General features: G+C 43.5%; 1 protein-coding gene across 8 annotated transcripts in view; it reads right to left on the reverse strand.

Annotated features, from left to right (window-relative positions):
- Positions 1–17,237, reverse strand: part of OSBPL1A (oxysterol binding protein like 1A) — a 143,167-nt gene that overhangs the window by 78,332 nt on the left and 47,598 nt on the right. For 5 of the 8 annotated variants that reach the window (XM_005282780.5, XM_065585351.1, XM_065585354.1 and 2 more), the window contains 4 exons: positions 13,734–13,832; positions 12,011–12,133; positions 5,567–5,648; positions 1,918–2,024 (listed from right to left, as the gene is read on the reverse strand). In XM_005282780.5, coding sequence (XP_005282837.1) covers positions 1,918–2,024; positions 5,567–5,648; positions 12,011–12,133; positions 13,734–13,832 — 411 coding nt within the window. Of the gene's footprint in view, positions 1–1,917; positions 2,025–5,566; positions 5,649–9,720; positions 9,811–12,010; positions 12,134–13,733; positions 13,833–17,237 lie in introns of all 8 variants that reach the window. The other 3 variants (XM_065585353.1, XM_065585350.1, XM_065585349.1) reach the window with 1 other exon arrangement.

Below are 17,237 nucleotides of genomic sequence, written 5' to 3' on the forward strand. Positions count from 1 at the left end.
CATAAAAAAAAGACACTGCCACCTCTTTCATGGAAACAATTATGCTATCAAGCCCTTATTTGTATCAAACTATAAATGTTACAAATACGAACAATTTAAAGTCTGGTACCCTTTTCTTATCATCATATGGTATTTATAACACTACTTTGCTCATTAAAATAAAAATAGAGGAATGAATATGGCTTCACATAAAGCAGCATACCTACCAAATATAATCACAGAATAAGAACCACCACATAGAACCATCTCCCTCATTCACAAATGGAGTTTTGACATGTAGGTATTGGGTAAAGGAAAATTAAACTAGATCTATGACAAGATAAACAGATCTTTCACCACTCACTCCATTATGTTGTATTTTCACTCATGCAAGTATAGCAGACTTGTGAGTAGAGAAGTAGGTTTGCATTAAGACTTTTCATTCCTATCCAAGCCTTAACAATGGATCCAGTGTGTGTGGCTCATTGCTAAGGAACTGGAAGCGACTCACAACACCAACACAATCTTCCTCATTTTGAAATACAAATGGCTGTTGAAGACAAAGCTGAACTGAAGAGTGTCAGAGGTTAGGAGAACAAGTCTATCTATGGTAACTTGGTTATGAAGCACCCTCCAGAGATCAGTATGAAAAAAAAAAAACATGCAGTACATTTCCACTGAAGTATTGGAATTGCACTCAACAGTATAAACAAACAGGGCACTATTATGGTAAGTCCAATGAGTGGGGGAGGGGGGGGGGAGGGAGAAGAGATCTAAACTAGAAATACACATAAAAGAGGAATTCCCTGGAATAATAAAGGTGCTGTTAATACCTTGGATTTAACCAATTCCAGACAGAGGGAAGAACCATCTGCATAAGGCCCTGCACATTAGTAACAATAAGTGCAATAAAAGGGACACCGCTTTTTTTTTTTTTTTTTTTTTTTTAAACTGTCCATGAAAACAACTGCTTATCTAAATCAAAAAAAGAGACCTGTCCAAACACATGTGGAAGAAGGCAGAACAGCTGAAAAAGACTATCAATTAATCTGTACAATACACAAACAAACCCAAGATTCTCTTTTGTGTTGATTCCTAGCTGCAGAGGAAAATGATTCTTTGACATACCAGATTCCATTAAGGTGGGCAAACTATGGCCCACGGGCCAGGTCCAGCCTGTCAGGACTTTGGATTTGGCCCCCGTGCCGCTCCAGGAAATGGCTGGCACCACATCCCTGCAGCCCTGGGTGATGGGTGGGGTGCGAAGAGGGCTCTGTGCGCTGCCCCTGCAGCTCCCATTGGCTGGGAAGGGGGAACTGCAGTCAATGGGAGCTTCCGGGGAGGTACCCACAGGCGAGGGCAGCGCACAGAGCCCTCTACTCCCCCCACCCCCACAGGGGTCGCAGGGACGTCCCGCTGCGTGCCACTGCCACCCCGGAGCCACTCCAGGTAAGTGGCGCTGGGCCGGAGCCTGCACCCCAAACCCCTCTTACACCCTTCACCCCAACCTCCTGCCGTACCCCCAACCCCCTGCCCTGAGCCCCCTCCTGCACCCCAACCCCCTACCCTAGCCCTACATTCATGGCCCTGCATGCAATTTTCCCACCCAGATGTGGCCCTCGGGTCAAAAAGTTTGTCCACCCCTGCACTAGGAGGTTAGCAAAATGAAAGACAACCCGGCTAGTAAAGGCAGAAGCCTTAGAGGTGTATTTGGTTCAGTGCATTAAGCTGAAGGCCTGAAGAGAAATTTGGGGCCTTGGCACATCATGTTTGCTGGGGTCTCTGCCCTGCTCATTTCTTTCTTTATACTGATGTTGAAGACACTTGGGGGGCTCCAGTACAATTGTCCCCCTTTCCCCTGCCTCCCATTAGTTCTGGCTTCAGTGATGCTCTCAAAATAGTTTATGCAATAAGGATGTGAAGTACAGCAATACATACCCCTTCCTGCTTTGTGAAGAGCTTAAGGCAGTTACCCAGAGCCTCACACGTTTCTTTTGATACTTCAGAGACCACTTCAATTTTCTGAAGAAATGAAGGAGGCATTCCTGAAAGTCAAGAGTACCAAAGGTTAGCTGTTTTAGGAGACATCGTAATGACTGATTTTGCACAATTGTTTACTCCCAAATTGTCAACTAAAAATCCTAACTGAATTTTATGTGCTACATCAATGCCAGAACAGTAGAAAATACTCTGTCTACAATACAGTGCACAAGTTAATATTAGGGGAAGTTTCTTCCCCTTGTCCTGAGCTTAGGAAAGGTTGCAAAAGGTAATTTATTCATAGAGTTGGATACAGTTCCACCACACAGCATGGCTAGGGACACGTGATGGGAGAACTCTGGCCTTCAAGACAAGATTACCCAGCCCTAACCTGGATCCCTCCTTTTTACCCCTTCCCTTGGAGTAAAGTGTGAAGACCTCTCCTGTAAAAGTATTGCATGAACCGTAGTCGAAGGATGGTGTGCAGTTACTGCCATCATGTCACACCAGGAAGCTGAAGAAAAACCAAGAAGCCACAAAAGTTGGACAACCGAGTTACCAAAAACAGAAATCAGCAGAGAGACTGGTAGTAAATATCAAGGGGAAGGGGAAAATCTTTGAATGAAGGCCAAGACAATACCTGATGGAGTAAATGGTACAAACAGCACAAAAATATCCCCACTTCACACCCTGAATATAACCATCTCAAATGGATATGTAACAGGGGGTGGAATCATTAGCACTCAGGTCATTTTGTAACTATAACTGTCAGCCTGTTATGCAGAATATAACAAGACTAAAGTTTCCCTTTGTCCTTGCTGTAATCCCCTTATTCCTGCATATTAAAAATGGAATTACTCATTCCAAATTAGAAGAAATAGGTTTATTTCATCCTAAAAAATAATAGGGTTCATTTAAAAACCACCACCAGCAGCAACTATGTTGTACATTTGGGCAACAGCAAATTAAACACCCATCCATGCATCTGCTGGCAAAAACTGATATACCCTTTACGTACCAAGTTGAAAGAAGAGCATGTTCAAGGCTATATAGTGGTTTGTGGCAAGCCTGGCTTCTGTGTCTGTCACACAAACCATCTACAAGCATTATATTCATTGCACTACTGTTACAAAAGGAGGAAAGAAAGTAGAGGTAAGTTTGAACTAGGTGTCTGAGTTTGCAGCATTTCAAAGAGGTCAGATGGCCTTGATAGTGAATACAGAATACAAGTACCACAATCAGTCTCACTAAAAATGTAAGTACTGTCCTGGTGCAAATACAAGAGTCTGAAAATTCAGTGGTGCCAGTTGTATGACATCCTCCAGTGTCTTTTACAAGCCACACAAGAGCACTTTTACTCAACATGCTAGAAACTACCCTAGATATTACGTGAATGTTTGTACTTTGATACATTGCAAGAAAGTTTTTGGCTTGATTAGACCTATATATATATATTTTGTGTAATACAAGGGCTTCCACCTTCCTAATTAAAACTCAGGATGGACTTAACAGTTCTACCTGTGACCATCAAGTTGGATAGGCACCTTCCAAACTGAACGATACAGGCAATATTCTACTTTTCACCTCTCCTACATTCAGTTGCTTTTTTCCTTACTTGATATGAATGACATGCACCCAAGCTCTTCCTCCAATATTGTTTTGAATGTTTGGCAAAAAAGTTTTAGAACATGGTCCAACTATCGCCAATCTTAGGCTCATTTTAGGCTTTTCCAGTAGTTAGGTCCACAATAGAGGCCATCTTGCAAAAGTCCCATCTTCAGTTCAAGAGTTTCACCTTGGGAAAGGCTAGCTATACTGCCCCCACAGGAGCATGGTTGTCTGACGCAGTCAGACCACAAGTCACTGAAGTCCTTCAAATCAAGACAACACCAATTCAGAGCAATGGTATGTGATCTGAGAACAGGTGCAAGCCACAATGTACGGGTGCAATGCTTCCTGTGGTGAACCACTGGGATTGTGCCCTAGATTGAATATGTGCTGTCTCTATATTTCAGTCCTAGATAAATCAAGTTACAAACAGAAATTGGTAGGTGACAAGCTGGGAGCGGTGCAGGGCTAAAGCTGGTGCCCCCCCAAACCCCAAAGCAGCATGGGGCTGAAGCTGGCAAACCTTCCCCCCCCCACCAAGTCAGAAGCTGGGAGCCACACTGGGAGCCCCCCTTTGCCTATACACAGCCCCTAGCTACCTCCTGCCTGCACCCTGAGCTGTTTTCAAAATTTTTGAACCAAGTTCCCCCATTGAGTTATATTTTTTGGTTGCATCCCACCACAGCCCAGACAGACTGGGTGGCCTCCTGCATGAGTTGGGGGTGGGGTGGCACTCCCTCCCTGGACCCCACTATGCGGAGCTGGTTCAAGCCCCACCAGCTCTTCTCCCCCCCATAGAAGTAAAACTATGCCTATGCCCAATGGTGCCCCCAGCCTGGATCCTCAAGTTCCCCCCCACCCCACCCCTGCTGGGCCCTGGCGTCTTTATAGCATGTTGAGGGGGCCTCAGAAAGAGAAAGGTTGAGAACCCCTCGACTAGATGACCTCTCGAGGTCCCTTTCAGTCCTACAATTCTATGACTAACAACTAGCACTCTAATTTGAGCTTAGTAAATTTTAACCACTGTTAAAAGTAGCAAGGACACAAATATACACAAAGGCCAGATCTGTTTAAAGATTTTTGTTTTTAAAGCCCCCACTTTTCAGATTATAATATAATTTGAATTCTCAAAATTACCAGTTTTAGAAGTTAAAAATCCATTGATTTCAATTTCATATTATGCATATATGTATATACAAGGCACTAGCCCGAAACAAGTGCAAGTCAATATCTCAAGACGTTTGATGTCTGTACGTAATAGCTAATAAACTGGAACTCTGATGTTGTATGCAAGTGTCCAATGGAAAGTGTGTGTGATGTACAAAAATTTGTAAGCTCTCTCCAACCCACTGTGTCCCCTTTTTGGCACCTTTATACAAGGACACTGGAATATATGCCATCTCACTGACCCATTACTTTCTTTATTACATTTAATGCATCCCTATTCCACAAGTTCAGTGCACCACAGCTTTTTTACTACAATGAGCAAATACATCATACAAATCAAGGGAGAAGAGAAACTAGAAGCAGCAGCTGATCTCTTGGCAGTAGGGAGAGTAGCAAGAGGGCTTTTGGTACCTTTAAGGGGACAATAAAAGCTACTGCTCTTGTGTTATTTATGTGGTTCTACAAGTGATTCCAAATCAGGAGGAGGGGCTCACCTATACACTCAATTATCCTGAAAATACTATTTATGATAAGTTTCACCATAGTTTAATCCTCTAGGAAGTTGTATTAACCGCCTCAATTGATGTAAAGCATCAGCAGAACCACTAGCTATTGTAAGTAATAAGTTGACAGTTATTTGAAAACTGAAGTATTCAGTCTCAATTTCTAATTGAAAAGCAGCGGTCCTATACTCACAGGCATCTTATTTTTCCACTTTGGTGAAGTTTTATTTGACAAAAGGATGGACTTCCTGATTTTTTACCAAGTGGCTTATCCAACACAGAGCACATCATGAAACTGCAGAAAGAATTGCAATTGCTAACAGTGTTACCTTTAGTGGTGTTGCACGATTTAATCATTGTGAGGAAGCTGGAAATCTCTTTATCTAGCCTTTGTTGACATGTTTGTGCCTTCTGCAAACAAAGATCAAAAGCTATTTAAAACATGTACTTCTAAATGGAAAAAGTTCACATTCTATTAAACATACTAAAGTTTGCTTATATACAAGTTAGAGATACCTAACAATTTGAAAATTTTCATTTTTCTGATAAGAAAAATGTGATTTTATACGGTAAATCAATAGATGACTGGTGCCTCCCCATGTTGGGGGGCACCAGCTAAATGGGAGGACAACCTCCCCATGTATCTCTGCCCTGCTCCCAGCCTGGGGCCCCCATGCTCTTCTCCCTTCCCCCCCCCCCCCAACCCCACATTACTTACAAGGGGGAGGGGCTCTGTCCTCCCGCTGCGCTGGCTCCCCCCAGCACGTTCGGCTGCTCTCCCTGGCAGCCAGGCCCAGGTGGGGAGCAGGACGGAGCTGCTCCCGGTCATTGCTCCTTGCAGCATCGCCAGCTGCCTGGGAGGGAGCCCTACTGGGGAAGGGCAGCGGCAATGGCAGCCCACTCCCTGCCCAGGCTCAGCTTCTGGGGATGGGGGCCGAGCATGCCAGAGAGAAGGGGGCGCCTCTGGCTCGCTTGGCTGATGTCCATGGAAGCTGAGCCTAGGTAGGGGGCAGCCTGCCACCACCACAGCCAGACCCTCTCCCAGGCAGCCAGTGGGCTGCACCGAGCAGCGTCCCAGCATGGCTGGAGAGGTTCTGGCCCCACCCCTTCTGTTCCCCACCCAGGTAGCTACTGGTGGGGGGGTGGGGGCACTGAACCCTCCATGCCTCCCGCCCGCCAACGAGTCGCTCAATCTGGAGTGTCCTCGGAAGTGTGTAAAAAAGCTTCATGTATTTCTCTCTCAAGAAGCATCACTGCACATTTAAATGGCTATATCCAAAACCACTTTAATTGCAGTATATAAATTCCAATGAACTTTTTAGAAACAATCAAGTTTTGTTCAGAGACCAACAGTTACACAAGCTATTTTCCTCCCAATTTAGTCTTGCCACTTAGGGTATGTCTGCCCTGTACTCTAAGCCCAGGCCTGTAGAACATGGACTCTGTTTCTGAGCCTGTGACTGAGCATCCACTCTGCAACAGAAGCCTGGGTTTGCAGTTGCTGGACCCGGTTCTCACAGCTGTGCTAACATGACCATATTGCACTACGTAGACATTTGACATGGGTCTGCACCTTGACCTGTATCCACACTGCAAAATGACAGGGCTTGGACCTGGCTCTAATCCATGCCCTACAACATGTGTCCTGAGTGCTGCTGACCTGAGTCAGACTGATTTATGTGGGGATAGAAAGGGGGTTTGGGCTCAAATCAGAGTCCAAGCCATGCCTTGGCATGCAGTGAAGACATACCCTCATCACAGGCAGTCTCCTTCAGCGCTTTAGCTGATTAGAGTGGACAAATGCTGGCAAGTGAAGAGTTAAACCCAGAGCTTCATTTTTGGATATCCAAACATACAGGAAGGGGCAGGCACTGCCTCTCAGGATCAGGTCCTTCGGCTCCATTGTAGTTTGGAGGCATCCACTACTTACACAAAACATGCCCATTCCAGTGAAGTCCCAAATAAACTTTGCTTATGAATAGTGATTACAGCATGCATTGCTGTATTTGCAAAGTAACTAGGACACTTGGCATCACTTCAGATTTGATTTAACATGTTAAAGAAAAGAAACAGCCTCTGTAAACTCCCTTTGTAGAGGGAATGTAAAGACCACTCACGAAATTTATAGCTAAACAAAGCATTCTACTGCCAGAGATGCGTCAGTCTCTGGGAGTACAAGTCTGTCAAGGTGACACAGTTAAGAACTCTCAGATTTCACAGCATAAATTTAAGCACTAATGAAGTAAGTTTAGTTTAACTAGAGCAGAATTATTCATTAATCATGTAAGTGACATATGATGCTGTTTCTCCAGTAAAGAGAACAGTGCTCTAGTGCTGTTGCATTCTACAAGGTATTTGGCATAAACTGGTCATAAGACTACATAATATGACATTCAGGCTGTAATAAGTCACTTCAAAGATAAAAAGCATCACATTGTTCTAGACAACATTTCATGTATTACCCTTTGTGACAAGAGGTTGTCGGGGGAGGAGGGAGAGCAGGGGTGAGAAGAGGCACATCAGTCAAATATACTCTTTAAAAGAAAGCCACTGTTTGGGCCTACATGTCTAGGAGGGAAAGGCTACTCTAGAACGCTAACCCAGCACTTCTACTCCTTTTAAGAAAAGAAAAAATACTCACCCCAAGAAAAACCCTACACCCATATTTGCTCAAAGTAAAGAGGGATCAACTTAAGGTAAAGAATCTGTTTGTAGCCTGGAACAGAGAGGGTCCACATGAGCATTTACAAAAGGTGTTAGTTACCAATTCACTCAAGTTACTTTAAGTAGGAGACGTATACACTACTGGCATGGTGGCTCTAAATGTGGTGTGTTCAAACAGGTTAAAAAGGTTAGTAATCTGGTCAACTAACAGTGTGTCAACTCTAACAGAGGGCTAGGCTGGCACAGTGTTGTCTTTATGTAACTTATTTTTGCAGCATGACTAGGACATTAATGATTAACTGGTTTGGGCTGGTCATCTTCTTTCCAACTCTGTGGGGCAAGACACAGCACCACCTGCTGCTGGCTCTGTTTTATGTGCGAATCCTCCAGTACAGTGGCCTCTGACATTTTAGCTACTCTGCTCAAAGAAGATTTAGACAATGATAGAATTCCAGCAGATTTTCTAGACTAGCATTCTCATTGGTGGCAGCAAGACAGCGTGGAGGTTTGAAATAAAGTGCTGGGCATAGCCAAGGAACAATGGTGACCCTGTCTCATTAGAAAAATGAAGTTGTAGTGGAGCAAGCTGTGAGGAGATTAGTTTCAGGGGGTTTCTTCCACTCAGATGTCAAATCCAAGACTGAAAACTACATGGTAAAAAGCCCTGGGACTTGTTTAAAGGCTCTTCAGAGCCCTTGCTGAAAAGTTTTCAAGGAATGAGGAGTTTCAACTATGATTATATACAACTTTATAAGATTAAATATCAGCATGTATATAGTTGTCCTCTCCACCCTCTTTCATCCTCTGCATGTTGCTTCTCTTCAGATTATTCTCTTATAAGGTCTTGAGAGGAGGGACTATTTTCTTCCTTCGTGGACCAGAACACAAATAAGGTTGTGTTTTACCAAAAAGCATGTACATTTCATGTAGTTTTTCTACAGAATTAGGAGTGTATCAATATTAAGGATAGTTAAAATTTTTCCATCAAAAGACTGTTTTAACAGCAAACTGGGTTTTTGACTAGTTATTTGGGAGGAGGAGTTTCTGCTTCCCCACAGAAAAATTTAGACCTTTGTCAAAAATAAACTAAGATTTGGGATTCCATCCACAGTGCCTCTTGGGTAGGGTGGATAAAAATCAATGATTTAAAATAAATTTTAAAAAAATTGGATTTTTTTTATAGTTTTTTCCTCAAAAACATTTTATCTAAAGATAGTTTTAATTAAGATATCTTTGAGCTATAATGTATCTCATCATGGAATAGGGATTATAAATTTTAAGTTTATAGTATGAGACAATATATTCATGTAATGTTTAAGAAAAGTTTTGTAAATGAATTCCAATAGTTCATGGATTAGGGACCCAATTTTATGGGGTTCCTGGGGCTTCTGTATAGATGATTTAGGTTAATCTTTCTGACTACCCAATGGGACTCAGTGCTCAGTCTAGAAGATATCAGATGCTTAGTTTTGCAGTTTTCAAACTGTGGATTTGTGTCTCCAGAGATAGCATGCTTGTTAACAGCAAAAAAATTTTTAAATAAATATACAGAGGTGAGAAATAACAGCTCTCAACCCTATTGTCCCTCTGCAAATTTGTGTACACAGTCAATCCCTTACCTCTCTCTAAAAGTGCAAAGTTTCAAAAAGTTCAATGAATAGAAGATTGTTGGGGGCAGAATAGATCTAAAAGAGACCCAATTTGGGAATAAGAACAATTCAAGAAATGTTTGCTGATGTTTTAAAGAAAGTCACACCAGTGAACTGGTGGAAGTCACTTAAGTACTTGGATTCAGAGACTGTTGAAGTGATAATCTCACTTTTAACAGCAGTAGCTTCTTCTGCCGGTGTAGAAAGAATATTTTCTTCCTTTGGACTAATTCATTCCAAATTGAGAAATCATTTGGGACCTGAAAAAGTAGGAAAACTTGTTTTTCTTTTCCAGATTATGAACAAACAAGAAAATGAAGGTGAAGACGACGGAGTTAGCTGCAGAAGCCAGTATCTGAAGTTTCTCATGTTGACCTGGCTGACCTAGTTGATTTAATTTTGGGTTTTTTTTTTGAAAAAAAATATTTCATTTAACTATTTTAGTTAAAAAACAATTTTAACAAAAAACAAACCTGATTTTAAAAAGCTTGAATGTTTAAATTCAAAAATTCATATGCTAGTTGTTAAATTATAATATGTTTGTTGTTGAAGAAAAAAATACAGACTATAACATGTTTTAGTTAAAAAAACAATTTAAATGTCTGTCTGGTGATGTTCTCCTTCTAATACAACAGGGCAAGAAAATCCTCCAAGTATTAATTAGCCTGTTGAAATGGAGATCCTTCACCTCCCAATGACTTCATAAATATCTGTTTCAATTACCTTTGGTAAATGAAATAACCAATCATTTAGTTTTACAGCTATATCAAAAAATGTTCTGAAAAGTTTCAAAATAAATCAATCATTTTAAAAATGAAACCTACATCTATCCGAGTTGTGAAATATGTATTAAGGTTATACCAACCAACAAGAATGCACTTTATTTAATCATGGATTTCTACAGGAGAGTCTTCCTGACTAGTGATTTAAATCATGATTTAAATCAAATCCACCCTGCTTTGGGGAGCTATAGTTGAGGTGTCATGCATCCCATCTTCCTCTCTGGGCCAGTCTGGCTGAGGGCCCTATCTCCCATGATGCACCACAGCAACTCAACAAAAAGCAAACACTGTGGTACATTAAAGGACATGTAATTTGGTTAGGGAGTGCAGCCCACAGTGAAGAACAGGGCATGAGCCACCATTTCCAAATTGAAAAGTCCCCCCCAATCAGCTCTAGTCAGTATTTAAACTATTGCAGTAAATTGCAGGAATAGAATTTAGAATTCCAGATATACATGGTTAAGTTATCCTGAAAGAAAGGTTTGCTTTTCATTAGTGTAGCCTTCAGAGTTTCCTGTCTAGTAACCTTGAACTTTTCTGTACCCTACTATTTTCCTTTAATACACTAGATAAACTTCTGCCTTCAGAAAACTTGATGGTAGAGCAGGGGCGGGCAAACTTTTTGGCCCGAGGGCCGCATCGGGTTTTGTAAATTGTATGGAGGGCTGGTTAGGGGAGGGGGTCGTGGCCCAGCCCCCACCTCTTATCTGCCCGCCCCCCCGGGATTCCTTCCCCATCCAACCCCACCTGTTCCCTGACTGCCCCTCTGGGACCCCTGCCCCATCCACACACACCCAGTCCCTGACCGCCCCCAGACCCCTGCCGCCCCATCCAACCCCTCCTCTCATTCCTGACGGCCCCCCTGGGACCCCTGCCCCATCCAACCACTTCCCCCGGAACCCCGGCCATCCCATCCAACCCCTCCTTCTTCCTGACTGTCACCTCCAGGCCTCCTGCCCCCATTCAACCCCTGTTCCTCCCACGACCACCCCGACCCCTATCCACACCCCCACCCCCTGACCACCCCCTGAACTCCTCTGCCCTCTAGCCAACCCACCCTACTCCCTGCCCCCTTACCGCGCAGTTAGAGCACCGGTGGCTGGCAGTGCAGCACCACAGCAAGAACTCAGTTTCACAGTAAACTGAAGACCCTCTCGTAAGCAACTTTGAAGTTATGTGAAGTGCCTTGTATTAAGTCAATTCAGATGAGGGCCCTATACATTAACTCTTGTTTCTAAGCAGTATATAAATCAAAACCATACTATATCAGATCAGTATATTGCTGAGGGTTACATACTATAAAGTCTGGAATAGCTTAGTGAAGACTTAAGTCTCAGAGGACACTTAGTCAAGTACTTCAAGCTCCCTCTTCTGGCCAAAAGTGCTCAAAACAGTTTAACTTGTAACAGTTCATTTTTGTGTACATTCTTAAATTACTAAAGACAAGTAGTAGTATACATTCACTATTATATGCACAGTATTGAGCATGAATGAGATATCACAGACTTTATTCTAAACGCCATCAGTGTTTGTGTCCACTGAGAACATCCAAGTAAATATTACCCAAACTAGAAATGGTAAAGCTGCTCTAATATATCTCTAGTATTCTATAGTTCACGAATAGCAAGCACCAATTTATAGTTTGCCAGATGTAAAAGCCATGTATTCCCATACATACTTTCAACGTTTCTTGCAATTCTGCAACAGATACTGTATCATCATCTTCCTCGTCACTCAGCTGTTCTTGGGTACAGTAGTGAGTGCTGTACGCAGAGTGGTCTTCTATTGCCTCCAGCCAGTTCTGAAAATAAATCAGCCATCGCAAGAATTCAGCACATTCATTTTAAAGAGCACACCTCTACTTTAGCAGCAGCTGAACACTGGCACATGTAAGAGCCAACTGGTGCCTCAGAAGAAAGCAACAGCTTAGTTATTTTTTTTCCTTAAAGACTCCTTGACATTGTTAGAAAATGCCTAGTGTTTTTAGATGGTTATTCTATTTTCAAAAAGTGTATAATACACAAAGGAGAATGGCTTGGTTATTAAGTTGCTGGACAGGTGTTATTTATTCCTTCTTATGACAAGAACTAGGGGTCACCAAATGAAATTAACAGGCAGCAGGTTTAAAAACAAACAAAAGGAAGCATTTCTTCACACAACACGGTCAGTCTGTGGAACTCTTTACCAGAGGATGTTGTGAAGGCCAAGACTATTACAAAAAACCACCAACCAATCCACCACCCCCAACATACCCCCACACCCCCAACATACCCCCACACCCCCAACATACCCCCACACCCCCAACATACCCCCACACCCCCAACATACCCCCACACCCCCAACATACCCCCACACACACACACTCATGGAGGATAGGTCCATCAATGGCTTTTAACCAAGATGGGCAGGGATGGTGTCCCTAGCCTTTGTTTGCCAGAGGCTGGGAGTGGGCAGCAGGGGATGGATCACTTTGGGATTGTCAGTTCTGTTCATTCCCTCTGGGGCATCTGGCATTGGCTGCAGCCTGAAGGCAGGATGCTTGGCTAGATTTGGTCTAACCCAGCATGGCTGTTCTTATGTTCTTATGACAGGGACTCTTGATCTGGGTTAGCTTCCTTGTTTTGCTAGACTCCAAGTGACTTGCTGGAGGTCATACAAGAAGTCTGTGCCTCTGTTCCCAATCTCCAAAATGGAGATTATACTTCTCTCATCCTGTGTCTTGTCTATTTAGATGACAAGCTCTCAGGGGCAAGGACCGCTTTGCCCTTTTGTTTGTACAATGCCTGGCACAATAGGGCTGCTTAAGTCCAAGTTGGGCTTTTAGGCACTACTGCCAGATAAAAAGATGTTTTTGTCCCCAGATTTCTTCACCTCCAGAAGCCTTTAATCATGCCTTATAGGTGAAAGATAAATAGTATGTTCAATACATTTATTCCTGTCGCACCTAGGAGCCCTAGTCACGATAGTGCTCTTATTTCTCCCAGCTTTGGGTAGGACATTATCCCTTGTTTAGAACACGTGGCCCTAACCACAGCTTTGAACCTATTTGCAAAAATACACTAATTAACTACCTTTCTTGGTTTGGGATGAGGGATGAGTAAGTTGCAACAGAAGTTTAGGAGCTCAAACAAACAACCTCTCACTATTTAGGCAATGCCAAAAGGCTGAACAGGTTTTCCTATAACCAGCTGTTTCAGCGGTGGAACAGCAACAAACATACAACTATTCTGAATGCCGTGTGTCCATGAGCCAGGTCTCTATGCTACTAGTGAATCCAAAAGTATAGTAATAATATACACAGCACAAGGATTCAGAGTTAGCTCTATGCAACCAAAATTAGATTCTCTCTTCCATCTACACAAAAGTTACAAGATTAGAGACTTAATTAAATTGGTAGTTACCTCTCTAGCCTGAGGAGGAGAGTTTTTAGGAACTTTAAAACTGTGAACACTGTCATCGAAGCATTTGACAGAGAAAAGGCAGCTGTCTGTAGATTTTACCTTTGATTAAAAAAAAAAGAAAAGAAAAAAGTGTTATCGGCAGTTATAAAATATTAGAGCATAGCACTACTCTAAAGTACCTACAAATGATAATATGAGTTATGTTTGCCCTGGTTTTCAATTCAAATGTGCTCAGTTTACAAGCAAAGATGACTTAAACTAGCCACCTGCCACACAAAGAGAGCTTTGTCTAAGCAAAGCTGTTCCTTGCCCTTATCTCATGCATCACAAGTAAAGGCTGTGCAGACCACTAAGTTATTAAATCTGCACATCCAATATCTTCAAATTTAAGTCCTCAGCAACCCTGTGCAACTACTGCTTTCAATGGTTTGCACAGGTGTAGCCAGTTGGAACTTAGCAAGCTTATGGAGGCATAAAAACAGTCATTCAGCTGGACTAAGTAGTAGTAAAAAAGGCTGCTATGACCATCCACAAGAAGCAGACCTGCATAAAGTAATGCGAGTCATTTATCAGACTAGAAACTCACTTTGAAGAAAACAGTTTAATATAGTTTTAAACACAAGCAGTAAGAAACTGGTACTTGCCTTCGCTTCACTGTTGTACAAGATGTATTGCATATGTCCAGAACATTGGCGGTATGCATGCGCTTCATGCACCAGTGCTGGAGAGCTTTTCCTAGCAGTACCCATAGGGGAAGCCACGCTCAGCTCCCTGTGCTGTGAGCAGAGACGCCCCAGTTCCTTTGTACCAGAACCCAATGGTAGACTCTGATGCATCAAGGAAGAAGGATGGTCATGTAATGATGTATGGAACCATCCTGAAAAACTAGTTAAATAACTGTTGTTCCTTCGGGTGCTTGCATATGTTCACTACACTGTAGGTGACTTCAAAGCTGTTACCCCAGGAGGCGGAGCTCACGGGAAGAGGGATGTATGGCCACGTTGCCTGCATTTACATTATATCCCTTGAAGCTGCAGATGGTGCATAATGTCTGGTAAAAGTATGAATCAAGGACCACATCACTGGTCTACAAATGTCCACAACTGGGACATGTGCCAGAAACATCACTGAAGTTGAATGTGCTCTGGTGAGCAGCACTGTGAGCTTATCAGGAGGAGTTACTCCTCTTAACAGTGTAAGCCATTGCAATATACCTGCATGTCTGGAGAGGCAGCCACTGACCTGAGTAACTACTGGTATCCTTTAAAGTCATCTGGTACTGGGGGAATGACATCTCCAGTGAGGCCCTGGTAGCAGAGAAGAGGAAGTGGTTTACAGCGGAGGCAAAGGAGATGGTCTTGCAGTACCAGTACAGGCTGCAGTACCAGTGGTTATTCCAGAGCTAGCAATGGTAAGTCAAATGCATGGGTTGTCAGGTGACTGTTCAGTACCATCACCGGTCTCAGGGTACATCTACACTGCAATTAAAAAAAACCCTGGTTGACCCATGCTAGCTGACTCGGGCTCACAGGGCTCTGGCAAAGGGCTGTTTAATTGCAGTATAGACATTCAGACTCAGGCTGCAGCCTGGGCTCTGGGACCCTGTGAGGTGGGAGCCAGAGTCAGCTGGCACGGGGCAGGCAGGGTTGTCTAACTGCAGTGTAGATAGACTCTCCCTCAGAGCTGGTAGGAGAAGTGTCCCACCTTGGGGAATACTCATATGAGAGGAATTGGTTCTGGAAACTGGAGACATCCGCAACCAATAGGGCCATTGTGAGGGGCTAGTATGGTACCAGGCCCCAGGCTTGCCTGGGGCAAGTGTCCCAATCCCTGGACAGACTGTCTCCGAGCCCCAGCCATGAGAAACAGTGGTCTCTACGCTCTTGGTACTGGGAAACCCGAGAGTCTGGAGAAGTGTTGGAGCACCCGGAGAATCTGGCGAGGTATGGTGCTGGAAGAGGTTCTCCATTACCTCAGTCGGGACCTATGCCTGAAGCACAGAACTGGAGCAGCATGGACAGCTTCCAAGCCAGTAGTACTTGGCGCAGGGGATCTTGAGCTGTCCCCATGGAACATGGCAGTGCTGAGCCTAAGACAAGCGATGCCAAGGACAAGCGACCTGGTGCCTCTAAAAGGCTATGTCAGAGCCAGGTGAGGGTGCTCACATTGAAGCAGAGACGACAGCAATACTGACAGGCATAGCAAGTCTAGCTGCAGCATCAGCCTCCATCTGAGTCTGTACCAACAGGCTGCTGACCCACAGCAATCAGCCAAGACTGCTCTGTCACCACTGGAGAAGTAGCCTGTCACAATGGTCCCTGAAAGGGGACTAGGGTCGATGTCTCAGGGAGTCTGTGCCAGCGAGCAGCAGGTTGAAGGATGCACTCTACCATCAGTACCTGAAGGATCCTTTGTGAAGGAGTCCCATACCCTATGCTTCAAGGAGCCAGAAGTGGACATAGGCTTGTGCTTCGAGGCCAGGACTTAGATTCCGTGGCCTTGAAAAGGACAGTCCTGGAGACTGGGATCTTCTGCAGCCTCTTTCAGCTGACATGACCGGGGAAGCAGTCTTTGAAGAGCTTCCCTTAGATGATAGTGGCTCCAACGCTGGAGCTTCCATAAGACTATAATGGAGGCACTCCTCCCTCAACTTTGTTTAAGTCTTGAAGATTAACAGATAGGTGATCTACATCTCTGATGTAGCCTTCACCCAAACACTTGAGGCAGTTGGGTGGGGGGAGGTGTCACTAACAATTATAGGCTTCCCACAGCCTGGGCAAGATTTCAACCTCTGGGACCTTGGCATAGGTTCCCTGGTACCAGGCAGGTACTCCAGACTGGAAGGACCCCAAAAGAAGGGCTAAATCAAAATGAAAAAAAGGATCAAGACTTTTTTGGGGAGGAGTAATACTAGATAGATTGGCGTTCTTGTGAACGACTCAATGCTCCAGCTACGGATGTAAGAAGGAACTATAGAGGCAGTGCTGTCTGTCCTTTATACTCTGACCTCTATGTGTAGCACTAGGGAAAGTTCTCCAGCACCACGGCACAGGACACACCCACCCACACCGTAATGTACATATACGAGCACTCAAAGCAGTAACGTCATTACTGCAAATAGATTAAATTTTGCTCGAGGCATATATTGAGCACCATATTTCTGAAATTCCACTTCTTAAAAAAACCAAACCAAAACCCAACTTTTATGCTTAATTAAAAAATAATCACAGGTAGCTCCTGGCAAAAAATTTACAGTGAAGAGAAGTCTAACAGTTTTTCACATTCTCTTTAGTTAGCAGGTATAACTAGGTTATAGTTTGTTTTTTAAGATTGCTTATTAAGATTATTAAGCGCTAAAGACAGGAGGATTTTTAAAAAAAAAACCTGATATTGCAGACTTGAGATGTAGGCTCAAAGCAACTGGAATAGTCCCCGTCCCAACTCCTTACACTTATTGCTTATTACCTGAGCTCCCAGAGTATACCCCCTACACATGGCTTTCTA

Source organism: Chrysemys picta, chromosome 2 (genome assembly GCF_011386835.1).
Source record: "Chrysemys picta bellii isolate R12L10 chromosome 2, ASM1138683v2, whole genome shotgun sequence".
In the NCBI taxonomy this organism is placed as follows: domain Eukaryota; kingdom Metazoa; phylum Chordata; order Testudines; family Emydidae; genus Chrysemys; species Chrysemys picta.